This window comes from Somniosus microcephalus, chromosome 6 (genome assembly GCF_052327205.1).
Source record: "Somniosus microcephalus isolate GS21.2 chromosome 6, FLI_Smic_1.0, whole genome shotgun sequence".
Lineage (NCBI taxonomy): Eukaryota > Metazoa > Chordata > Chondrichthyes > Squaliformes > Somniosidae > Somniosus > Somniosus microcephalus.
Genome location: NC_140992.1, coordinates 135,243,138 through 135,268,356, shown reverse-complemented (window position 1 = coordinate 135,268,356; position 25,219 = coordinate 135,243,138). Strand labels below are relative to the sequence as shown.

Genomic DNA, 25,219 nt, shown 5'->3' with positions numbered 1-25,219 from the left:
CTGCTTGTCCGGCATCCAACAAACTGGGGCTTCCGCCTCAGTCCCCAAAACCTCGCTGACTGGATTGTATGTGCAGGCCCAGAATGTACCCAAGTGAACCAGGAGATTTCCTGGGTGGAGCTGGAACACAAAGTACTTGCTACTTGTATTTGCATAATGTGACCCAGCCATTTAAAGGAGGGGAAATTCCCTTTTATTGATGTGTGCGTGCAGGTGTGTCCAAGTGTTACTTTGTAGGTTCGTACTGTATACCATGGAGGTTTGGGGGGTGGGACTGCGTAAACATTGAAATCCCTTTTTTCCATTGATTTGCATGTGTGTCAAGTCGCTGATGACAGATTCATCAATGAGGCAACAACACTTTAAAAGCTACTCTTTGCAAACTGGAGTTGTGCAAAATTTAAACAAAGCAAACCAGCAATTAAAGGATCTAAGCGCTAATAGGACTGAATTGCATGGGCTGGATTTCCAGAGGTTGAAAGCTTCAGTCTTGCCCAGGGGCTTCAGTGTCCCCAGTAGTAGCGGATCACCAGTGGTATCGCTCACGGGTGCGTTTCTATTAAGAAGTGAGTACATAACTCGTGGTTCGATTAAAATAAATGTTCTCCTTGTAGGTTAGTCATAAAATAAATGTGTGTCTCAACTGCCACTCTGCCTTAATATCATTGGATTAACATTCAGTCTGTAACATTACATATCGCATCTACTTTCAGTGTGAGCGATTGCAATGGAACAGGGAGTGCTATGGGCCTGGCTAATTACAATGGGTTGCATGGAAGGGTTAGTTGGGATATGGGGGCTGTGGTGAAGATAAGGTTACATTCAAATTACTGTAGCTCGGTCCCTTCTGGACAGTTAGCTCCTTGAGCCATTCCATTTAGTGGTACTGGTCACTATAGTTTGAGTAGCCCATCGGCAGACACATGGCTGTGCCTCCCAATTGCTGTGTTTACTGAGCCCTTTCATCACCATCTGCTGTCTGCTCTCTTACAGATCAAAAAGCTGGCAGGCTGACGTGGGCAGGAATCCACTTACAGGACGGACTTTCTGGCAACTGACCATTTAGCTGGTGAGTCTGTTACATTACTTTTCCCCCTATCCGTTGATGCGTTTCCTACATTACAACAGTGACTGCACTTCAAAAAAAAAAAGTACTTCATTGGCTGTAAAGCACTTTGGTACATCCTGAGGTTGTGAAAGGCGCAATAGACATGCAAGTCTTCCTTTTCTATCTTTTTTTTGCTTTTCTTTTTTTCTTTCCACGCACATTCTCCTGAATCAAGTATAGCTGTTCTTCCTTCCCGGCTGCCCGTGTCCTAACTTGCACCAAGTCCCGTTCACCCATCACCCCTGTGCTCGCTGACTACATTGGCTCCCGATTAAGCAACGCCTCGATTTCAAAATTGTTATCCTTGTTTTCAAATCCCTCCGTGGCCTCGCCCCTCCCTATCTCTGTAATCTCCTTCAGCCCCACAGCCCCCTGAGATATCTGCGCTCCTCTTAAGCATCCCTGATTATAATTGCTCAACCGTCGGTGGCCGTGCCTTCTGTTGCCTAGGCCCTAAACTCTGGAATTCCCTGCCTAAACTCTCCGCCTCGCTACCTCTCTTTCCTCCTTTAAGATGCTCCTTAAAACCGATCACTTTGACCAAGCTTTTGGTCAGCTGCCCTAATTTCTCCTTATGTGGCTCGGTGTCATTTTTTTGGTCTTATAATACTCCTGTGCGACGCCTTAGGACGTTTTACTATGTTAAAGGCGCTATATAAATACAGGTTGTTTTGTTCCTATGCCATCACTGGGTTGAATTTTAGACTCTTACTCTAACTCTTTCTCAGACTTTCTCCTATAATCTACAAACTTGTTTGTCTCTTTTGTGGGCCACGGGTCTTCACCAAGGTTTCTTAACTTGTATTATGACAATGTATTTTTTAACTCTCTTGGCCAGAATTACCCACTCCCACATTCCTAGATGCACACAGTCCTTTTCCTTCATAACCACTGTAACCAGTGAACTGCCAGCCTGCGTGATTGTGAAGTGTCCTGTTGGATTGTAAAATCTATGGGAGATCATGCTGTTGAATGAATGGAAACTGGGCCACTGATTGAAAGCAATGGAGAGCTCGCTGTTCCTTAACTCCCATTGCAGCCCAGCATTGTTCGACTAATTTTCTGAAGAACAGACCAGCAAATAATCCACTGTTTTGTGTGCAGGAGTATTGTGTAATTTAAAAAAAATCTTTACACACGAATGGTTTTTGATATTATGTCATTAAAAAAAAAGTTATTCCTCATTTGCCCAGCCTGCATGTACAAGGGACTAGGTTGGCATTTGGATGGGATAGGACCCCATCAGGACATTGCTCTGTAAAGGGTTGCTGTGCTGGTTAAGTGGTCAGCTATGCCCCAGTTCTTAATCTCCCATTGTTCATTTTATTGTTAAGCCGACCAGGGGAAAAATTTGATTCCAGGATTTGTGTTTCTCGTCACTTTGTTTTTGTAGATCTTTTTAAATACATTTGAGCTGTAGTGTTAAATTGTTCAAAAATCTCTTAGGCAATCTTGGTCTTTGCCATGACACCATTTCCTGTAATTCAAGATCCCAGCAGAGGAGGCGGCAGTAATCTTGATGATTTACCTCCTTTCCCCGTGCCTGCAGCTGAGGAAGACTTGGCTGTTGGACCTGATGGATCTAATCGTTAAGGCAACATGTCGTGGCCGTATAAGTTGGTTAAGATTCAGGGTCCTGTGCTGCCTAGGGTCCTCAGTTTAGCTGCTTGGCTCTTGAGTGTCGGCCTCCCTGTAAGATTTCTCTCCCAGGTGTTGGGGACCTTATTGGCATGATTGGAAGCACTCCTGTTCAAAAGCTTACAATTCTGAATGAGAAGTGCCGTCATAGCATCCGACGAGGAGAAGTTCTGCACAAAATTTCTGCTTGGAGGATGCTAACGAGCAGTTTTAAAGTAGGTTAACAAGGGGTGATTAAGTTGTGTTATAAAGAGATACTTGTCATGGAATCATCATAGAAATCTAGCATAGAAGGAGGCCAATCTGGCCCATCGTGCTTGTGACACACACACACACGACTGTTCACTTTCCCCTTTTAAGGAATGCTTCCCCAGTTGCCGAGTGGATAAAAAATATTGCCCACTAAGCTGTACGGAACAGAAAGTCCTAGGATCCATCACCTGTCTGCTGATCTCAATTGGGTTTGTTCCCTGTCTGTCCTGTTAGTTTTGGCGCCTGATATACCTATCAATTCGTCCAATAAAAAGCGACGAGTTAGGAACGTAACTAAAGGTTTTTATTGACTAAATAACAGAGCCCACCCTCGTGGGTGATCGGGTCCAACAAGGAGGAATACCAGCCAGTCGACTACCTTTATACCTGGGCAGGTAGGTGGAGCCATGGGCGGAGTCGGAGGTGGTCAGCCCAGGTATAACAGCGCGACAAGAGGCGACCTCGTATCGTGATACAACAGTGATAACGGTGATAACAATACAACAGTGATAACTATAGTGTAACGATAAAAGTGGTTTACCACAGCGCCAAAGGCTTGAGAGGAAAACAAATCATCCTGGGTCCTGCTCCAAATTATCACCTTATTGGAAAGTGTGTACCTGTGGATAATGGGGATGAAGACTAGATTGAGTTCCTGTGCGAGCTCTAGGCAATCAAATAACCTGTTGATGCTCACTGTCGAGGTTTGTGATGGAGAATGCCACAGTGCTGCCAAAGCCTGAGGAACCACATGCCAGTGCTTTCAGCTTGGGGGGGTGGGCAAGAGAAGTATTACATAGAATTTACAACACGGAAACAGGCCATTCGACTCAGCTGGTCAATGCCAGTGTTTATGCTCCACACGAGCCTCCTCTCACCCCTATCAGTACATCCTTCTATTCCTTTTTCCTCCTGTGTTTATCTAGCTTCCCCTTAAATGCATCTGTGATATTCGCCTAAACCACTCCATGTGGTAGGAAGTTTCACATTCTAATCACTCTGTATAAAGAAGTTTCTCCTGAATTCCCTATTGGATTTATTAGTGACTGTCTTATATTTATGGCCCCACCCCACCCATAAGTGGAAATATTTTCTCTACGTCTATCCTATTGAACGCCTTCATAATTTAAAGACCTCGATCAGGTCGCTTCTCAGTCTTTTTTTCAGAGAAAAGAGCCTGTTCAGCCTTTCCTGATAGTTGTAACCTCTCAGTTCTGGTATCAGCCTTGAACATCGTTTTTGCACCTTTTCCAGTGCCTCTATATCCTTTCTGTAATATGGAGACCAGAACTGTGCACAATACTCTGGTCTAACCAAGATTCTATATAAGTTTAACATAACTTTTCTGTTTTTGAATTCTATTCCTCTAGAAATTAACCCCAGTGCTTTGTTTCCATTTTTTATGGCCTTGTTAACCTGCTACTTTTAACAATTTGTGAATGAAGCTTGTAAGTAATGGTTAAGTGGCTGGTAGGAGTGAGAAAGTATCTGTGTATAACGGTGCGTTTGTCTGTTTCAGTGGCATACCCGGACCTCGTGTACGTGGGATATCGACAATGAGCTCCGTAGCCGTACTGACACCTGAAAGCTTTGCTGAGCACAGGAGTGGCCTCAATGAGCAACAGACCAAAGGTCAGTGAACAGTGTTCAAATTCCCTACGTACTTTTAAACCGGTAAGAGCTGCTTCAAGCTGCCTATTTCCTCGCTGTTGCTTGTCGTGAGGTGGCATCGTGGTCTTGTAAATTCATCCATTGACCCAACGCTTGATTTCCAGAATGTTGGGCGTTCCAGTCCCGGGACTGCCTGTCACTCAGACTCCGAGTTTCTTGTCCAGCTTTTTAGGAGGATTGGGACTTGATATGTTTCACTTTTTGAGGAGTAGATTGAGAGAAGGCAATGCATGTAGACTAGCTGGCTAATCCTGAACTAGTGTAAAAAGGGTGCTATCCGGGGCGCTGTGGTTTTGACTGTCCCAGATTCTGTCCTCCTGACTCCAATGAATATATGGTGTTCATGGTCCTGGCTACTTTCTCCCTTTTTTTAGGCACGATGGGATATGGGATGGTGAAGAGTCCTAGATTCGTGCCCTCCTGACATAAAGAACTTCATTGGATCAAACCACTGCCAACTATGTATATATACATATATATATACCCAGCTCTCTCATTGACGTTTATAGTAAATAATAAGTCCACTATTATATTTCACCTGTAGACATTAACGGACTTTTTCTTGCTGCAACACATTGCCTGTTGACTAATTGACCATTGACTAATTTTCCTGGGTATTCTACTTTTTTATTTCCACCCCTCTCCTTGTGAAAGAGTTGTTGTAACACGCTATCCACATCTGAGCTATCCACCATTTCTGTTTCTGTTCCCAGATAAACTCTTGTCTGGCGCAGTACTTTCTTTGGAGAGCAGAGAATGAGTCTTGTGTTTATATTTTATACAAAGATCCTATTTAGTTCTCGGGCACGCCTAGGAAGCCAGTGAAACATAGAAGATAGGAGCAGGAGTAGGCCATTCGGCCCCTCGAGCCTGCTCCGCCATTCAATGCGATCATGGCTGATCATCCAAATTCAGTACCCGGTCCCTGCTTTCTCCCCATACCCCTTGATCCCTTTAGCCGTAAGAAATATATCCAACTCCTTCTTGAATATATTTAATGAATTGGCCTCTACTGCCTTCTGTGGTAGAGAATTCCACAGGTTCACCACTCTGAGTGAAGGAAAGGGCAAGGTGAGTTGGCCCCAGGCTATGCTCCTTTGAGTGGCATCGATAGCTGGCTCGGAGCTTCTTTCTTGGCTTCAGGTGGTGCATAGACTAGCGATTGGGAGAAAAGCTTAGAAAAACATTGACAGTGGATACCAGTGGTGGCAGACACATAGCCTATTCCCAATCCAGGAGCAATAGGCAAACAAACTGCCACCAGGTGTGACTGGGCTGTCAGAAATGCCTTTTTAAAATTCCCCCTCTCCACCTTCCTGGGCAATTCCTGTTCTTACTGGACCGCACTGTTGGAAGATGCTGGAGCCGTCAATTACCAGACTCTTGAGACAATCTCGACACTTATTTTTGGCTTTAAAATGTGCGCTGTTACCATGTTGCTTTCTTTTTCAAAAAAACCCCCACAACTGCATGCATTGCAATGAGTTTGCAATCTCTCGCTTGCTGATTACAATTTCTACTCGTCACTTTCCCGATGTTGACTGCTGGGCTTGCGACTTTGACCAAAATAACTTCATCTTCACCCCACAGCAAATGTTGGTTCTGAAGATGAGACCGATCAGGTACCAACTTACAAGGAAGCGTTTCCTCCTCTCCCTGAGAAAGCTGCTTCCGGAGAGACTACAACGGAACCGTCTGGAGCATGGACCAAAATCCGACCACTCAAATCTTCTCTCATCACCCAGGTATGACTTGCTGGATAAGCCTCTATATAAGGAGAAGAGTAAGACTGCACAAGTGGAGGTGAAAATCATCACCATAGTAGGAGTGGGAGTACTGGCGAACATAGAAAAATAGGAGCAGGAGTAGGCCTTCCGGCTCTTCGAGCCTGCTCCGCCATTCAGTATGATCATGGCTGATCCTCTATCTCAATACCATATTCCCGCTCTCTCCCCATACCCCTTGATGCCTTTTGTATCTATCTCCTTCTTAAATATATTCAGTGACTTGGCCTCCACAGCCTCCTGTGGTAGAGAATTCCACAGGTTCACCACCCTCTGAGTGAAGAAATTTCTCCTCATCTCAGTCCTAAATGTCCTATCCTGTATCCTGAGACTGTGACCCCTCTTTCTAGACTCCCCCAGCCAGGGGAAACATCCTCCCTGCATCCAGTCTGTCTAGCCCTGTCAGAATTTTATACGTTTCAATGAGATCCCCTCTCATTCTTCTAAACTTTAGTGAATACAGGCCTAGTCGACCCAATCTCTCCTCATACGACAGTCCTGCCATCCCAGGAATCAGTCTGGTGAACCTTCGCTGTACTCCCTCTATGGTAAGTCTATCCTTTCTTAGGTAAGGAGACCAAAACTGCACACAGTACTCCAGGTGTGGTCTCACCAAGGCCCTGTATAACAGTAGAACTCCGTACTCTGACTGGGAACTGGGTGGGAGCAGTTGTTTGAGCACTGCTTTTGCTTCTGAGAGCTGGGTTCAAATCCAGCTCAAGCATGAGGGATTGAATATTTAATTTCTTTGACGTAGGGTAGTGGTTTTAACCCTATCTTTTCACCGCTGCAACAATGTTTCCCAGGACTGCTGTTCAGATATACTAGGGATATTATAATAAAGGAAAATGCTGGAAACATACAGTAAGTACGTCAACATCTGTGGGGAGAACAGACAAGTAAATATTTTGGGTACAGACCCTTCAAAACTGGAAAAATAAGTGGGCAGGTGTATCAATACAATCAGAAAAAGGGAGGGGGAATATATAGTTTCAAAAACATGTACAAACCCAGAGAGGAATCGTGAATGGAATGAGTAACCTCGGTTAAGTAATGGACAGAAAGCCATAAAAGAGACAAATAGTGTGTACTGTAAATAGCAAAGGAACTGAGATGATGCCAATTCCTCTCTACTCTTTGCCTAGGTTTTTCATGTACCATTAGAAGAGCGCAAGTACAAGGAGATGAACCAATTTGGAGAAGGAGAGCAGGCCAAGATCTGTCTGGATATCATGCAGAAGACCGGTGCACACATTGAACTCTCATTGGCCAAGGACCAAGGCCTCTCCATCATGGTTTCCGGAAAGCTTGAGGCTGTCATGAAAGCGAGGAAGGAGATTGTTGCTAAGCTGCAGACTCAGGTAACCAGAGGGCAGACTGCCGATGGGGGCAGGGATGGGAATCTCAAAAGTTACAAACATTAGTCTAGTACAGGTGGGGAGGGGAAGCGTCTATTATATACACAGATAATGTTGCGAGTTTGTTATAAAAGTACAAAAAAAATGGTTAATCACCAAGAACTCCAGTATAAGAATGGATAATAGTTTAATAAGTATTTATAAAATCTGATGAGAGTCCAGGTCTCATTTTGACTTAATGCGTGCAGATAACATCAAGTGGACCTGCTTGCGAGTGCTGTGGGAGGGAACTAAGTTCAACATCATATTTGGAGAGAAGATTCTTTCACACAGTATTTTGTAAAAGGGAACAGAAACAATACTAACTCTTTCATTTTCTTCAAATTCACCCTTAAGGCATCCTTATAATCTTTATAAGGATGTGGTCTCAACCATTCAAATGTTATCTTTATATTAAAATGGTTATGGAATCTGATCTTTAATCCAGTTGCTGTCTACCTTTTAGGTTGGCTGCATGTTTGAGTGACATTTGGGGATGCTTGGTGTTTGTCTGACTGCCTAGGTTGGTGGCATGGTTATTTCCTGAGGGGTGGCCAGTATCTGCTGACTGGGTCTGGGTGCTTGGTATTAGGGTGCTGTGTTTTGAGTGGTTACCTGGTATTTGCCAGTGTTTTGAGTGGTCACTTGGTATCTGACTGCTCGTGTCTGGGTAAGAGTGCCTGGTATCGGGCTGTTGTGTTTTTGGTGGTTACCTGGTATCTGACTGCTTTTCTACTGGTCCTAGGCCTCAGCGACAGTAGCCATCCCCAAGGAACATCATCGTTTTGTGATCGGAAAGAGCGGAGAGAAACTGCAGGAGTTGGAATTGAAAACTGCGACTAAGATCCAAATTCCTCGCCCCGAAGACCCCAGCAACCAGATTAAAATAACTGGCACGAAAGAAGGCATTGAGAAAGCACGGCACGAAATCTTGCTGATCTCTGCTGAACAGGTATGCACAGAGGATGCTCGTCATTAATGATTTGAGATTTTGTCCCAGGAGCTGAGTTGGCGTGTGCTTCGGTGACCAGGACTGAATGGTGAATTCGAGATACAGCCTGACCAGAACACTGTGTAGCTTTAGCATACAGTAGTTATGTCCACTTATAAATATTGGCCCGTATTTTCTGATCGCAGGTCTCCCGCGGGCGGAGGCCTGCGATCTGGAAAAATCTGCGCCCTTACCTGAGGGCTCCGGGACGCACACAGTTCCGATGCTGGGCCTCACCAAACTCCCAAGTGCGCAGGGCTCGCGTATCCCAGAGGCGCATGTAGTTCGCAGCATCCCTGGGATCACGTGGGCCATGGGGAGCCAATAACAGAAGGGAATCTCCCTTCATACATTTGACAGGAAGACCTGTCAAATATATGAATGGAGATCAATGAAAAAACATAGTAAAACTTTAAATAAATTTTTTAAAAAACCACATTTTTAAAATGACTTGCAATTACAATAAATTAAGTATTTTAAACAAAAATTAAATTTTTTGAAAAAAATAAAGTATTTTATGGGGCTAAAAATAAACTTCCCTTTTTAAAAAGTATTTTTAAATGATAAATCAGTGAAAAAAATGTTTTAAACTTTTTTTCTACTCTTATCCTGGTAAAAGCAGGCCTTGCGCCTGCTTTTACCAGGCGTAAGAATTGTAAGGGTTTTCTGCGGGCGGAGGGTCTCCCAAAAGTGGAACTATCTGCCCACAGAGGCCCTTCTCCAGGGCAGCCATAGGATCTGTCAAGAGGATTCTTGACAGATCGGAAATGCCGGTTTCAGCGCATGCGTTGTGCATGCCTGAAACCGGCATTTCCAATGTCCTTACGGGTGGGTGCACAGCGCGTACCCACCCATAGGGATCGGAATATCCGGCCCATTGTCTTGTCTGTTTCATTAAACTCTGCTGTTTCTACTTTTTCTCCTCCCCCCCCCCCCCCCCCCCCGCAAAACCCCAGTTTGGTACCTGCTGTGAATTTTTCCAGCTTGCACTGTCGAATGATACAACACAGAAGGAGGCCATTCGGCCCATGGTGCCTGTGCTGGCTATTGTGTATCTGAATCTTCTAACCTGTAGGGATTCCAGCACTGATCCCTGACACACTCCACTCAGTACATCTTCCCAGCTTAACACACTGCCCTAGTACCTCCTGCTTCCTGTCTTTAGGCAAAGTTCCACATGAAGGGCTGCTGCACAGGTTTATCAAAGGCTTAAGTATATGACAGCATTGGGCTTTCCAGCAGCCTCTTAATGTCACTTCCTCAAAAGCTCACGATTTAGAGCAAAGTGTCCACCTCAAGAAGCGAAGCCAGATACAGTGCTGATTTACTGCCTGGGAAGAAACATGCTGTTGCTGAAAAGTCTTACCATTGCCAAGTCCTGTCTGTCTTCAAGACTTGGTAGAAAGTGTCTGCCAATACTGTGTATGGCACAGAATAGCAGCAGGATTGACTGGCACATGAAACTGAGTTCAGGTTTACAGAACATGCAGCAAGAGGCTACACCTTTGAGCTCGGTGATGCTGCTTTGAAGGGAAAAATTAATTTGAGATTAAAATGTTCTCTATTTCCCACAGGATAAGCGCGCAGTCGAGAGGATCAACATCGAGAAAGTCTATCACCCATTCATTGCTGGACCCTTCAATAAGATCTCCGGGGAGATGATGCAGGAGACGGGGACTCGAATCAACATCCCGCCACCGAGTGTCTTCAAGAACGAGATTGTTATCACCGGTGAGAAAGAACAGGTTGCACAGGCTGTTGCCCGCATCAAGAGGATCTATGAGGATAAGGTAAGAGGCGCAATCAGCTAGTTCTTTCACAGAACACCTTCTGGTTGACAAAAGGGCTTCCACACTAGACCGGGTCATTGCCACATGAAGTATATTTGTTCCAAGCTTAGTTGGCACTTGTTTCTGATGGGTATACCAATAAAGGATGTAACTAATTGGTGTGGAAAATGGCTCACTGTAGTCCATTAGCAGCACCACTGTACAGCAGTGGGATGCAGAGTTGTACCTGTGATTCCATGTTCTCCTGCACCTCTTAGCAGCTGGTCATGGAGCAGAGTTGGCATAGTTTGGGGATGATTACCTGCATGCCATTTTTTGGTAAAGAGGGGAGAAAATTGAGCATTGATATATATGGACTGGTATGAAAATTGGAACTGGATGTTCATTCAGAATTTGCTTGGTAAACTTGAGCTGGGCTATGGTTTGGACTGTCGGCAGCTGTCTGATACCTCACCCAGATAGCTATTCTTCACCTGTTTTGGTGGAGGCATCACAGTTGAACCCAAAATAAAAACAGAATGCTGGAAACACTCAGCAGGTCAGGCAACTTCTGTGGAGTTAACATCTCAGCTTGATTACATCATTTTCATTGACCTGAAATGTTAACTCTTTCTCTCTCCACAGATACTGCCTGACCTGCTGAGTGTTTCCAACATCCACAGTATTTTGTTTTCGTTTTACAGTTGAGCCCAACTCTGTTCTTGCCAAATGTCAAAACAGGTGCACTAGAGGTCACTGAATAATGACCAGGAGAGAAAATCCAGTGATTGATTTTTTTTTTTTTTTTTCCCCTGTCCTCTTTCCCACCCCCTCGGGGTGCTATGTCCACATGTAGAGTTCCTACAACCCCAACTGAAATTGGGTAACATGGTACAGTCTGGGGATCAAACCTGGTCTGTGGCTCAGTGCAGTTACAGGGCGAGCTCAATGCATTTAAAATAAATTACTAATTTTAAAATTTGAACATCTAGAAAAAGAAAACAACGACAATCGCAGTGGAGGTGAAGAAATCTCAGCACAAGTATGTTATTGGACCCAAAGGCAACTCACTGCAGGAGATTTTGGAACGGACTGGAGTCTCGGTTGAAATCCCACCCTCAGACAGCAACTCTGAAACAGTCATCCTTCGCGGTGAACCCGACAAACTCGGGCAGGCTCTGACTGAAGTCTATGCTAAAGTAGGTGGAGCGCAGTGCCATCCAGTGATTGCAATTTTAGATGGTTATGGTGATGCTCAGATTATATTTCATAATAGCACAATCCTCCCTTGTGATGCATTTTGCCTGCCGTCAGTAACTTTTCAGGTCCAGTGCCATCCTTTAAGCAGTCTGAGTGTCTTGCTTTTATGGGAGTTGACTCACACTGCCCCTTATCTATTTGTATGATAGCATAACCTGGGAAGTAACAATAACATCCTCTTTTCATCTGGATTGGATATTTGTGTCTTTCATACATGTATTTCTTCAGTCTCTTTGAATGCAGAACAAGTTGAACACAATAGGAATGTTAAGCTGCCTTATGTCCCATTAGGTGAACATGTAGAACAACAATGATCAGATCCACTTATTTCCATCAATACAACTTGTCATCCCATAACAATATAAAAATAATGAATACCCCACAGTCTTGCTTGACATTTTCTGGCTGCTTTCTCCTATATTCCAACCTTGAAGTTGTCTGACTGTCGACAGCCCCAGCAGCGCTATTTTTTCAAAAACGGACTTCATTATTCGCTTTTAGTCACTGACTACCTCCCCACCCAGCATCCACTAGACTAACGGCAGTGATTCCTGCCGTACTGTGAATAACACCCCTTGAGAGCTAAGTTGAGCTCCGTAATAGCATTTTGAACATGTATTACACCCAGGCCCCCCCATGGGAGCATAGTCTGAAATCCAAAAACATAACCATTGCATTCAACTTGATGCTCAGCTGTCCTTTTCTTCTCAAGGGAGTTGATCTCGGAATGGTAGGTGATTTTGGGGAGAGATAATTTACCAAACCACAGAAGTTAGCTTTCTTCTCCCTCCAATGTTGTGTGTGGACTGGGGGTGGGGTGTAGAGTCCTGACCAGGGACGTTCTGTATATTTTCTTCTGAGATTATTTCCGGGGGGGGGGTGGTTTGTTTCTTCTGCGGCAGACTGCTCCTGACCATGATTGTTGCTCCTAAAAGGCTGTTACTTTTATTTACTAGCTTAATATATCTTTCCCTTTGTTTTTCTGTTGTCTGTGTTGGTTTACATCATTTCTGCCACCTGAGATCCTGGATTTTAGTATCTGTTGCAGTTTAGAGTCCTATGATAACTCCACATATTCAGAATTCTCCAAAAATTATCCGCTCCCTTACTAGATCTGAAGTAAAAACTGAAAAATGCTGGAAATGCACAGCAAGTGGATCAGCATCTGAAATGAATGAAAAAGAACAAGCGAGGACCAACTGGCCCATCCAGACATGGTGCAGACTACACCATCAGGAACTCCCACCCCTTCCCCACAGGTCATGTAATTTCCTGGGGCCAGGCAAAAATCCAGAGAAAAAACTTTTAGGCCAATTTAGGAAAAACTATGGGGAAAATCCTCTCCTACCCTCCAAAGGCACTCGAGCAAGTTCCAGAAGACTGCAGTAACTGACGACACCAATCAGCACTGGCCCATTCACCTTCTATAACTCGAGATGTCGGCCACGCGCCGTAACTAGTCCAGCTCCCTCTCGAAGGCCTGTAGTGAATCCACACTAACCGCACGTACTGACAATCTATTCCAGGGGTCAACGCCGCTCTGTGGGGGGGAAAAAAAAAAAGCTATTTCTGTTAGCGTAACTTTTCTTATTTTGCACTGATGTTCCCTTCCCCTCTCTGTCCAACTCAAATAATGCACCCACCCAAACCCAATGTATTCCTTTCATCACTTAAAAAGCCTCAATCATATCCTCTCAAAGTCCACTCAGAGGTACAGTGTTCTAGATGTGTGGTGGTCTTCTGTAGTGTGAGTATTGTTTTCTAGCTTTAAAGAGAAAAATGAGATGAGTTCATGTTTTAGATGGAATTCAGCAAAGGCTGTGATGAAGGTTCACACCCAGATTTTAACCTATTTTCTATTTTCAGTTATTGACCCACCTTTCCAGCGCTTGAGATTTCTTTTTTTTTTAAACTGTTGAACTTTGACTTCTGTGTGAGTGTTGTCTGTGCCTTTGTTTCAGATTGTATGTGCCCTGTATTTTACTTGTGTAATACTACAATCCCAAGTCCCAGTGGTTTCTGTGGCGAATGGGCGCACATAGGTACGTGAGGAGCAGTTCACAGGTTTGTTGTGTATCACCGAGATAACAGCAAAGGGTTTCCGGCACAACACTTGAGTAACTCTGCGACCTTTCATCCTTATTGAGATGGTTAATCAGTATTTTCCTTCTCTCTTTATTCCTCCCGTTTTCAAGGCAAATAGTTTTACAGTAGCAAGTGTCACCGCCCCGTCCTGGCTACATCGCTTCATCATCGGGAAGAAAGGTCAGAACCTGAGTCGCATCACGCAGCAAATGCCAAAGGTACAAGAAGCTCTGCTTCACCATTGTTCTGTAGATTCTGCAAGAATGAGGCAATATTCAGCTTGTTTCAATTGTTTATTGGGTCTTTGGTCTGCCCCAGTGTCTCTACCCTGCAGTGTAGAGGGGGTTAGTGTTCTGTCCCAGTCTCAGTGCTCCAGTGTAGAGGGGGTTAGTGTTCTGCCCCAGTCTCTGCTCCAGTGCAGAGGGGGTTAGTGTTCTGCCCCAGTCTCTGCTCCAGTGCAGAGGGGGTTAGTGTTCTGCCCCAGTCTCTGCTCCAGTACAGAGGGAGTTAGTGTTCTGTCCCAGTCTCAGTGCTCCAGTGTAGAGGGGGTTAGTGTTCTGTCCCAGTCTCTGCTCCAGTGTAGAGGGGGTTAGTGTTCTGCCCCAGTCTCTGCTCCAGTGCAGAGGGGGTTAGTGTTCTGTCCCAGTCTCTGCTCCAGTGTAGAGGGGGTTAGTGTTCTGTCCCAGTCTCTGCTCCAGTGCAGAGGGGGTTAGTGTTCTGCCCCAGTCTCTGCTCCAGTGCAGAGGGGGTTAGTGTTCTGTCCCAGTCTCTGCTCCAGTGTAGAGGGGGTTAGTGTTCTGTCCCAGTCTCTGCTCCAGTGTAGAGGGAGTTAGTGTTCTGTCCCAGTCTCTGCTCCAGTGCAGAGGGGGTTAGTGTTCTGCCCCAGTCTCTGCTCCAGTGCAGAGGGGGTTAGTGTTCTGTCCCAGTCTCTGCTCCAGTGTAGAGGGGGTTAGTGTTCTGCCCCAGTCTCTGCTCCAGTGCAGAGGGGGTTAGTGTTCTGCCCCAGTCTCAGTGCTCCAGTGTAGAGGGGGTTATTGTTCTGTCCCAGTCTCTGCTCCAGTGCAGAGGGGGTTAGTGTTCTGTCCCAGTCTCTGCTCCAGTGCAGAGGGGGTTAGTGTTCCGACCCTGTCTCAGTGCTCCAGTGTAGAGGGGGTTAGTGTTCTGTCCCAGTCTCAGTGCTCCAGTGTAGAGGGGGTTAGTGTTCTGTCCCAGTCTCTGCTCCAGTGCAGAGGGGGTTATTGTTCTGTCCCAGTCTCTGCTCCAGTGTAGAGGGGGTTAGTGTTCTGTCCCAGTCTCAGTGCTCCAGTGTAGAGGGAGCTAGTGTTCTGTCCCAGTCTCTGCTCCAGTGTAGAGGGGGTTAGTGTTCTGCCCCAGTCTCTGCTCCAGTGTAGAGGGGGTTAGTGTTCTGCCCCAGTCTCTGCTCCAGTGCAGAGGGGGTTAGTGTTCTGCCCCAGTCTCAGTGCTCCAGTGTAGAGGGGGTTAGTGTTCTGCCCCAGTCTCTGCTCCAGTGCAGAGGGGGTTATTGTTCTGTCCCAGTCTCTGCTCCAGTGCAGAGGGGGTTAGTGTTCCGACCCTGTCTCAGTGCTCCAGTGTAGAGGGGGTTAGTGTTCTGTCCCAGTCTCTGCTCCAGTGTAGAGGGGGTTAGTGTTCTGCCCCAGTCTCTGCTCCAGTGCAGAGGGGGTTAGTGTTCTGTCCCAGTCTCTGCTCCAGTGTAGAGGGGGTTAGTGTTCTGTCCCAGTTTCTGCTCCAGTGCAGAGGGGGTTAGTGTTCTGCCCCAGTCTCTGCTCCAGTGTAGAGGGGGTTAGTGTTCTGCCCCAGTCTCTGCTCCAGTGCAGAGGGGGTTAGTGTTCCGACCCTGTCTGTGCTCCAGTGTAGAGGGGGTTAGTGTTCTGCCCCAGTCTCTGCTCCAGTGCAGAGGGGGTTAGTGTTCCGACCCTGTCTCAGTGCTCCAGTGCAGAGGGAGTTAGTGTTCTGCCCCAGTCTCAGTGCTCCAGTGTAGAGGGGGTTAGTGTTCTGCCCCAGTCTCTGCTCCAGTGCAGAGGGGGTTAGTGTTCTGCCCCAGTCTCTGCTCCAGTACAGAGGGAGTTAGTGTTCTGTCCCAGTCTCAGTGCTCCAGTGTAGAGGGGGTTAGTGTTCTGTCCCAGTCTCTGCTCCAGTGCAGAGGGGGTTAGTGTTCTGTCCCAGTCTCTGCTCCAGTGTAGAGGGGGTTAGTGTTCTGCCCCAGTCTCTGCTCCAGTGCAGAGGGGGTTAGTGTTCTGTCCCAGTCTCTGCTCCAGTGTAGAGGGGGTTAGTGTTCCGACCCTGTCTCAGTGCTCCAGTGTAGAGGGGGTTAGTGTTCTGACCCTGTCTCAGTGCTCCAGTGTAGAGGGGGTTAGTGTTCTGCCCCAGTCTCTGCTCCAGTGTAGAGGGGGGGTTAGTGTTCTGCCCCGGTCTTAGTGCTCCAGTGTAGAGGGGGTTAGTGTTCTGCCCCAGTCTCTGCTCCAGTGTAGAGGGGGTTAGTGTTCTGCCCCAGTCTCTGCTCCAGTGTAGAGGGGGTTAGTGTTCTGCCCCAGTCTCTGCTCCAGTGCAGAGGGGGTTAGTGTTCTGCCCCAGTCTCAGTGCTCCAGTGTAGAGGGGGGTTATTGTTCTGTCCCAGTCTCTGCTCCAGTGCAGAGGGGGTTAGTGTTCTGCCCCAGTCTCTCTGCTCCAGTGTAGAGGGGGTTATTGTTCTGTCCCAGTCTCTGCTCCAGTGTAGAGGGGGTTAGTGTTCTGCCCCAGTCTCTGCTCCAGTGCAGAGGGGGTTAGTGTTCTGCCCCAGTCTCAGTGCTCCAGTGTAGAGGGGGTTAGTGTTCTGCCCCAGTCTCTGCTCCAGTGCAGAGGGGGTTATTGTTCTGTCCCAGTCTCTGCTCCAGTGCAGAGGGGGTTAGTGTTCCGACCCTGTCTCAGTGCTCCAGTGTAGAGGGGGTTAGTGTTCTGTCCCAGTCTCTGCTCCAGTGTAGAGGGGGTTAGTGTTCTGCCCCAGTCTCTGCTCCAGTGCAGAGGGGGTTATTGTTCTGTCCCAGTCTCTGCTCCAGTGTAGAGGGGGTTAGTGTTCCGACCCTGTCTCAGTGCTCCAGTGTAGAGGGGGTTAGTGTTCTGTCCCAGTCTCTGCTCCAGTGCAGAGGGGGTTAGTGTTCTGCTCCAGTGCAGAGGGGGTTATTGTTTTGCTCCAGTTTCTGCAGTGTGTCAGATGTCTTTGGACTGCCCAGTTTCTGTGCTCTGCAGTCGAGTGCGGGTTATTGTTCTGTCCCAGTCTCTCTGCCCTACACTGGGGCGGAGGTGACCACTTCAGTCTTGCTTAGTGATTGTGCTGCTTTTGCATGGTATTTGTTCGGTAGATGCAGTCTGTTCACTGGCTCTCCCACCTGAGGAAGAATGCTCAGAAGCAGGTTGAGTAATCTGGGGCTTAAATTTAATTTTATTCTTCATTTTCAATCTTGGTGCAGGTATACATTGAATTCACTGACGGCGAGGATAAGATTTGTCTGGAAGGCCCAACCAAGGAGGTGAAACAAGTCCAGGAGCAAATTGAGATTGTTGTGCAGGACCTGGTGAGTGTTGGGTGTGACAGAAACAATCACAGTGGGCTTGGAGCAGGATTTTGGTATATGTCGGGTACTGGGGTGTTTAATCATTGCTATTATTATATTTAGGAGAATGTTTATAAAATGAACCTCAATCTTTTGGTGGCTACGTTTCAAAGAGTATATATTAATGTAAAACATGAACTGGAGAGAGACTAGACGTTGCAGAGCGTGACCTTTACTGATTATCTCGGTCATACAATAAAACCCTGCTGCTAACTCTGTATGTTGTTCCTCATAGTTGCACCTTCGGAGCTCTGTTTTGTATCCAGGTCAGACCAACAGCGTGGTAAACCTTCTGAGACCTGGAAGAATCCTGAGTGAAATGAGTTTGAACTCCCAGATTCAACCCACTTTTCAGTGGGGCACGTATCCATAGCCGAGAACGATACATAACTGAGTGCTTCAAGGCATTGAGTTGGAATTCTCTCTCTGATGGGTGTCAGAAATAGCTGGAGTGCTAAATAGAAATACAGAGTAGGGGGTACTGCTCTGAGGTTGGTGTTTAGGAATGAAGATAGAAAATGCTGCAAATACACAACCGGTCCATCAGTATCTGATGAGAAAAAAGATGGATTAACCCTTTGTCAGGTTAAACATTTTCATGGAGGAGAGACTCTCCTGATAAAGGGGGTAGCTCATCTTGTCCCTTCAAATACTGTCAACTTGCTGTGTATTTCCAGCATTATCTGTTTTTATTTGATTTCTGACATTTGTATTTTTATCTTTTTCATGGCAGTTGGACCCTCTGCAGGTTTACTTGTAGACTCTGGTCTACAAGTTGTGTAGCTTGAGATCTAATTGGCTTGCGTTAATATTTTAATTACAGGTGAATCGCATGGACTACACTGAATTGACAGTTGATCCCAAGTTTCACCGTCACCTTATTGGAAAGAATGGAACAAACAGTAAGTGTCCGGATGTGTGTACAAATAGGAACAGTCTTTGCCGAAGTGTTTTTATAAATGTAGTTCAAAGAATTAGATGGACACTGAATACCAGGAGGCAGGTAGCTGACCTGTAGTAATGGAACTCTGATAAACACATGGTTCCAGTAGCACTCCATTCACTCCCACAGTGTATGCTTCTGGTGCACTAAGGTGTCACGGTACTCCTGCACATCTTTAATATCCCTCTGATCATTGCTTTGGAGGGGTAGAGGAATAAGAGACCCAGACAGGCTTGGTATTGTGTAATTGGTGGTGGTGTTCCAAAAGTAGATAACCTGAAGAAATTTGATGGATGGGGTGGTTGTGGGATTTGAGGCTGTGCACCCTACATTGGTGAGCATTATCAGCTTTTTTTTGTACCGATCTACTTCCTGTTCATTTCCATTATAAAGATAAAAATACAGACTTGACATGGCAGACTGGATAAATAGAAACTTGACATGTGGCAGTGGTTTTAAGCACTTGCATTTTGAAAGCAGAAGAGTCTGATTTCAAATCCCAGTAGTTTCCCCTCTCTCAGCCAAAAGCTGGGTCCAATTAAAGAGGAGAAAAGGAGAAAATTTCTACCTGATATCAGGCTATTGCCTCTACATCAGTCTCCTGTCAGTCATTACAGCATTGAAGTTTATCATCATCTGTGTAACTGAGTCCAAAAGCTCCGATTTTGATATTATCTGGACCTGTGTTGTACGTTGTAATGGCTTTTTTTCTTTTGTTCTTTCCTTCTAAGTAAATCGTATCAAGGATCAGTACAAAGTCTTAGTGCGAATCCCCCCTGATAATGAGAAGAGTAACCTAATCCGGATTGAGGGAGACCCTCAGGGAGTTCAAGATGCCAAGAAGGAGCTGTTGGAACTTGCGTGCAGAATGGTGAGCAGAGGGAAATGGAAAGACATGGACACAGTTTAATGGGAACAGACTGCTTCAATCTCTGGCAGCTGCAAATTCTAATCCCAATGTAACGCTCTTGTATCTGACGGCTATGCTGCTGAGGTTTGGATATCTATGCGCAGATTCCCACGTGCAACGTCTTAACAGTTGTGAAATGTCTCCTTCTTCGGCTTGGTGTCAAATTTTGATTGATAACACTCTTGTGAAGCGCCTTGGGACGTTTTGCTATGTTAAAGGCACTATATAAATGCAAGTTGTTGCTTCTAAACATTGAACACTGGCAGCCTATCTGGCCATGGAAGACTTCACAACTAAACCCAATCCCACCCTTGCCCAAAAGCTGCATACATACAGGGGTCACTTGACGATGATTGGGACTGGGAACCTTGGCTGGTTTCCTGCTTGCTAGTCCAAAGGTGCTGAGGCCAATTAGCACCCCACTTGCTGTCATGGCTGTGATCGGCCGACAACACAGACTGTGGATCAAATTCTGAGATTTTTTGGTCTGTGTGGTATAGTATCACACCACATGGTGCATTGACCCAATAGAGGAGTTTTGTAATCATTAAAATGAGATTTCAGTGTGGCCTGTAGGCCCGCTGTGAACTGAGTTGAGCATGACTGTTGGACAAGAGCTACTAGTTCGAAAGTAGCTTTTCAAAAGGGAAAGGTTGGCCTTCATGTTCAGAGTCAGGAGTGTAAAAGTCGGATAGGTGAAGGATAGAACACTAGAGTCTAGTCTTTAGTTACTTACAAGCCTCTGTTTACAGAGACACACATTACATACTGTGCACTCCCAAGATCAGCTCACGCACGGGAGTCCCAACACCTGAATACAATAAACACCCAATTGCTATACACCACTTGAATACAAGGAGTTCTTTTGAGGGAAGGGAACATTTTTTTCTTGGCACACTTAATGTTGCCATCGAGTGCCCAGGTCAATGCAAGTTAGATATAAAGTTACTTCTGCCGTGGCCAGTTCAGGTATAGCGATGTAAGGCTGTTTCTGCTATGCTGTGCTTCCATTAAGAGCTACTAGAGTTGTCAGGACTAGGAATACCGTCTTTTTTTTTTCAGTCTTCACTTAACCTGGGACGCTGAACAGGTTATCATCCATACTACCACTTCAGCTAACTCAGCACAGACCAGGCATCAAATCTAAGATCTGCCTAGTGGCACAGTATCAAGCCATTGAGTGAACACTATGCATTTCAGCATTGAGAAGCGGTGCAGTTGAAGGCAACAAATAATGATTTCACAGTCTGTCCTTGCTGATTAAAAGAATTTCTATGATTCGCAGGAAAATGAACGCACCAAGGATTTGATCGTCGAGCATCGCTTTCACCGTACAATCATTGGCCAGAAGGGAGAGAAGGTCAAGGAGATCCGTGACAAGTTCCCTGAGGTAACCAGTGCAAGGAGCTGTGATTTTTATCAACCTGGTTTCCAGTTCTAAACCTTGTGTTTGGATTCCTGTTGTATTGACTGTGTGTATCTCTCACCCCAATTTAGGTCATTATTAATTTCCCGGATCCAAGTCAAAAGAGTGACATTGTGCAACTGCGTGGCCCCAAAAATGAAGTAGAAAAATGTGGCAAGTTCCTGCAGAAAATCGTGGCTGAACTGGTAAGTGGCTGGTGGGCTGTGTCATACCGGGAAGAAGGGTCGGCAGAGCAAGAGTGGGAGGCATAGCCTGTGCCATACTACAAAGGGCAAAGCAAGGTCTGCGCAGTGTTGGATATTGAAAGGGAGGCAACATATGCACTGTATAAGTGGGGTGGGATAAGGAAGCATTGTGCTGCAGGGTGGATGGGGTCTGGTGGAAAGATTAGCAGCAGGGTGGTTTTTGCATTGTTCAGTATTTGGGAGGAGACTTGAGAACCATAGTGACCTCTTGTCAGCACATCAATAATGTACAAAAATGCTGGAAATCTATGGATATTGCAGGAAAACAAGTGCATGCTACTGAGCAATTGCAGTCCTGAGACGGCAACAGTTATCTGATCAATATAGTGAGAAACTTGGCGTAGAGTAGATGATGCTGATCTCGTATTTTGTTATTTATTTGCGGGATGCAAGGCCAGCATTTATTGCCCATCCCTAATTGCCCTCGAAGGTGGCAGTGAGCTGCCTTATACAACTGATTGGCTTGCTCGGCCATTTCAGAGGACAATTAAGAGTCAACCACATTGTAGGCGTGGAGTCACATATAGGCCAGACTGGGTAGATTCCCTTCCCTAAAGGACATTAGTGGGCAATCTGGTAGTTTCATGGTCACCATTACTGATACTAGCTTTTTATTCCAGATTTATTTAATTAACTGAATTTAAATTCCCCAGCTGCCATGGTGGGATTTGAACTCTTGTCTCTGGATCATTGGTCCAGGCCTCTGGATTAGTAGTCCAGTAACATAACCACTGTACTACATATGCCATCTGGGGCTCTTAAACTTCCATTATTTTCATTTTGAAGGTGGGAAAAGGCATGAGTTAGAATGCAAGTCCTGTTCATGGCCGGAGCAGTGCCCTGTGTGTGGACATTTCACTGGTGTTGCTATTGATTGTGTTCCACTTTAAATTTAGGTGGAGAATAGCTATTCCGTCTCTGTGCCCATCTTCAAGCAGTTTCACAAAAATATCATTGGAAAAGGAGGAGCAAATATCAAGAAGGTACGTGTGCGTGTTAAATGTGTGATGAACCTTTATCTACAGGAAAGAAGCAAAGCTGGTAAAGGAGAAATCAAGTCAGAGAGCAAGATAATTAGAAGAAAATCTCCGTTTTTCTTGGGACCTTCTGATTGATTTTGAAGTAAGGAGCATTCACTGGTCTGGGAGCAGCAATGCACAAAAATAAATTAAACGTTTGTTTTCTTATAGAATTGCAGCTTTTATGCTGTCTCTCCAGGCCAATTGTGAGAAGACCTGGTAAATTGTATTACATAATGTGGCTAGACGTAAAGAAGTGTTCTGGTTAGGTGAGAACCTTCATGAAACTGCACAATAGATGCGAGGGTATCGTTTGACATCTGAAGTTCTCATCATTCTGCATCACAACTACTGATGTGAGGTTGAGAGAATTGTACACTACCTCAGGAAGTTTATATTAAAAAAAATATTAAAATACTCATCCATAACCCAACTTCAGTGCTGGATTGACACCTACGGTCTTCAAGGTCAATGTTCCCATCTGTTATGAGGGGCCATCTTGGTACAAGGTGAGAAGGTGCAAGTCAAGGAAACAACAAGCAACTTTTTCTCGATTTGCCAGTCATCATTCATGCTGGTAGCATTTGAAATGGCTAAGTACACAACGCCCAACATAGTTATCCCACTTCTTTGAAACTCTCAAATGGGCTGGCGCTCTCTGTTATTCAAAAAGGTCTATGTTGGGTTGTGCCATTGCTAGATCAATCTTTATGTCCCAGGATTCAATGGATGGTTAATCTAATTAGGCACAAAAATCCAAGATCTCTACATTGGACAGTTCTGTCAATGTAACAAAACTAAAGGCTAATGCAGTGCTAGTGAAACCTAGTTGAGAAGAGTCGTGACATTCAATAAACATTTGCAGCAGGAAAGTATGCTACTAATATCTGGAGCCAGAACATCACCAATACAATGTCATTTTGACTCCTTGGACGTGGGAGTCGAGGAATTGTGAAACTAGAAATTCATTCAACCAGTGGATGGGATCTCTGTAGTTTTCATCCTTTCTGGTTTATTTTCATTGGGAAAACTAGGTGAAAGACCAAGTCCATGGTGTAGATCACCACCAAGGCTGAGAAGAATATGAGTCAAGCGGCAGTTGTGTGAGACACTTTGGGGGAGAAATTGGGTGAGTAGCGCCACCTGTTAGCGCCTAAAGAGGCAGTCAGTGGCTGTAGCGCCACTGGCTTCGTCTCCGGCGATATTCAGTAGGGGCGCTAATGGTGGCGTTAGGCATTTGCGTTGCGCTGCCACCGATGACGTCATCGGCGTGCGCAGTGCCCCGTTCGCGATATTTGGTAGCGAACGCCGCAATTGCGCCGCTCGCTACCCGCGCCCAGTTCACGGGGCCTTACTGTGCCGGCAGCAGCGCAAGTTAAGGTGGAGGTGCGGGGTGGCCGCTTTTTCGGCGGCCGCTTTTTCGGCAGCCGCCTGCCAGCACCTCCGTCCCCGGCCTCCTAAACCCCACCCCCCCCCCCCAGCGGCATTGCCGGCTGTTTCCCGAGAGCCCGGCACTTCTCCTTGGTGCCGGGCTCATTTGCCGGCACTCGCGATCGGGGATCGCGCTGTTGCAGGCACCTCCCCAGGCCTGCAGTACCGCAGCATGTGGCGCTGCAGCACGTTGCGCTGCGATAATCAGTTTCAGCGCCCTAAGAGGGACGTGGAGCGCCTCGAGCCTCGACCCGTCTCCCTCGAGGGGCAATGAAACTGAATTTCTGGCAATCGGTATCACACTGATCGCTGCGCTAAATCCTGCGCTCAGGCGACTTTTGCGCCACTTTGGCGCCCCAACCCAATTTCTAGGCCTTTGTGTTTTATTAGCTTGTAGGAGGATTTTTAGACTAGATTTGAATCATTGACATCATACCTTATAGAAACATAGAAGATAGGAGCAGGAGTAGGCCATTCGGCCCATCCAGCCTGCTCCGCCATTCAATGCGATCATGGCTGATCATCCAAGTTCAGTACCCGGTCCCTGCTTTCTCCCCATACCCCTTGATCCCTTTAGCCTTAAGAAATATATCCAACTCCTTCTTGAATATATTTAATGAATTGGCCTCTACTGCCTTCTGTGGTAGAGACTTCCACAGGTCCACCGCTCTGGGTGAAGAAATTCCTCCTAATTTCTGTCCTAAAAGGCCTACCCCTTATCCTTACACCGTGACCCCTGGTTCTGGATCCCCTGACCATCGGAAACATCCTCCCTGCACCTAGTCTGTCCAGTCCTGCCAGAATTTTATAAGTTTCAATGAGATCCCCTCTCATTCTTCTAAACTCCAGCGAGTACAAGCCCAATCGACCCAATCTCTCCTCATACGTCATTCCTGCCATCCCAGGTATCAGCCTGGTGAATCTTCGCTGAACTATGGCAAGAATATCCTTCCTCAGATAAGGCGACCAAAACTGCACACAATACTCAAGGTGTGGTCTCACCAAGGTCCTGTACAATTGCAGCAAGACAGCCTTGTTCTTGTACGCAAACCCCCTCACTATGAAGGCCAACATACCATTTGCCTTCTTAAACGCCTGCTGCACCTGCATGCTTACCTTCAGCGACTGGTGCACAAGGACACCCAGGTCTCGTTGCACTTCCCCTTCTCCCAATCTATTGCCATTCAGATAATAATCTGCCTTCCTGTTTTTGTCACCAAAGTGGATAACCTCACATTTATCCATGTTATATTAATGTTTAATTCCAATTTATGAATGGTGGCCCAACTCTTTTTCTAAAGATGGGAAGGCACTGGATTACCTGTAGTCAATTCTGCATAATACGTTTTATAATTACCAGACAAGTGATGCATATTGCCAGCAATCCAGGCTATTTTTGGTTGGCATTCCATCTGTAACGTAGACAAGGGGCGCGATTTTCCCAATGGCGGCGGGTTTCGGTTTGGGTGGGTTCCAAATCCGCCTCCACTGAGAGGTGGGAAAAATTTGCGATTTTCCCCTAATTGGCCAGTTGATTTCAGAGGTGAGTTCCCCATGGCCAATTAGTGTTTTGGGACTGAAACTCGCCTCTGCTGACGTCACTTATCCAACTTCATTTAAGAGCTGCTTGCTGCCTTGGCTCATTCCACTGGTTTTTGGTCGATGCTGCACCACCTCCCAGC

The 25,219-nt window shown here is 46.0% G+C and overlaps 1 protein-coding gene across 1 annotated transcript in view; it reads left to right on the top strand.

The window, feature by feature from the left end:
- Positions 1-25,219, top strand: part of LOC147116093 (vigilin-like) — a 97,136-nt gene that overhangs the window by 15,826 nt on the left and 56,091 nt on the right. The window contains exons 2-15 of the mRNA XM_085990815.1: positions 994-1,069; positions 4,518-4,630; positions 6,260-6,414; positions 7,599-7,814; positions 8,596-8,802; positions 10,416-10,631; positions 11,603-11,809; positions 14,066-14,173; positions 17,420-17,524; positions 18,387-18,465; positions 19,238-19,377; positions 20,702-20,806; positions 20,914-21,027; positions 21,984-22,070. Of these exons, the coding sequence (XP_085846941.1) occupies positions 4,555-4,630; positions 6,260-6,414; positions 7,599-7,814; positions 8,596-8,802; positions 10,416-10,631; positions 11,603-11,809; positions 14,066-14,173; positions 17,420-17,524; positions 18,387-18,465; positions 19,238-19,377; positions 20,702-20,806; positions 20,914-21,027; positions 21,984-22,070 (1,815 nt within the window). The 5' untranslated portion in view covers positions 994-1,069; positions 4,518-4,554. The remainder of the gene's footprint in view (positions 1-993; positions 1,070-4,517; positions 4,631-6,259; positions 6,415-7,598; positions 7,815-8,595; positions 8,803-10,415; positions 10,632-11,602; positions 11,810-14,065; positions 14,174-17,419; positions 17,525-18,386; positions 18,466-19,237; positions 19,378-20,701; positions 20,807-20,913; positions 21,028-21,983; positions 22,071-25,219) is intronic.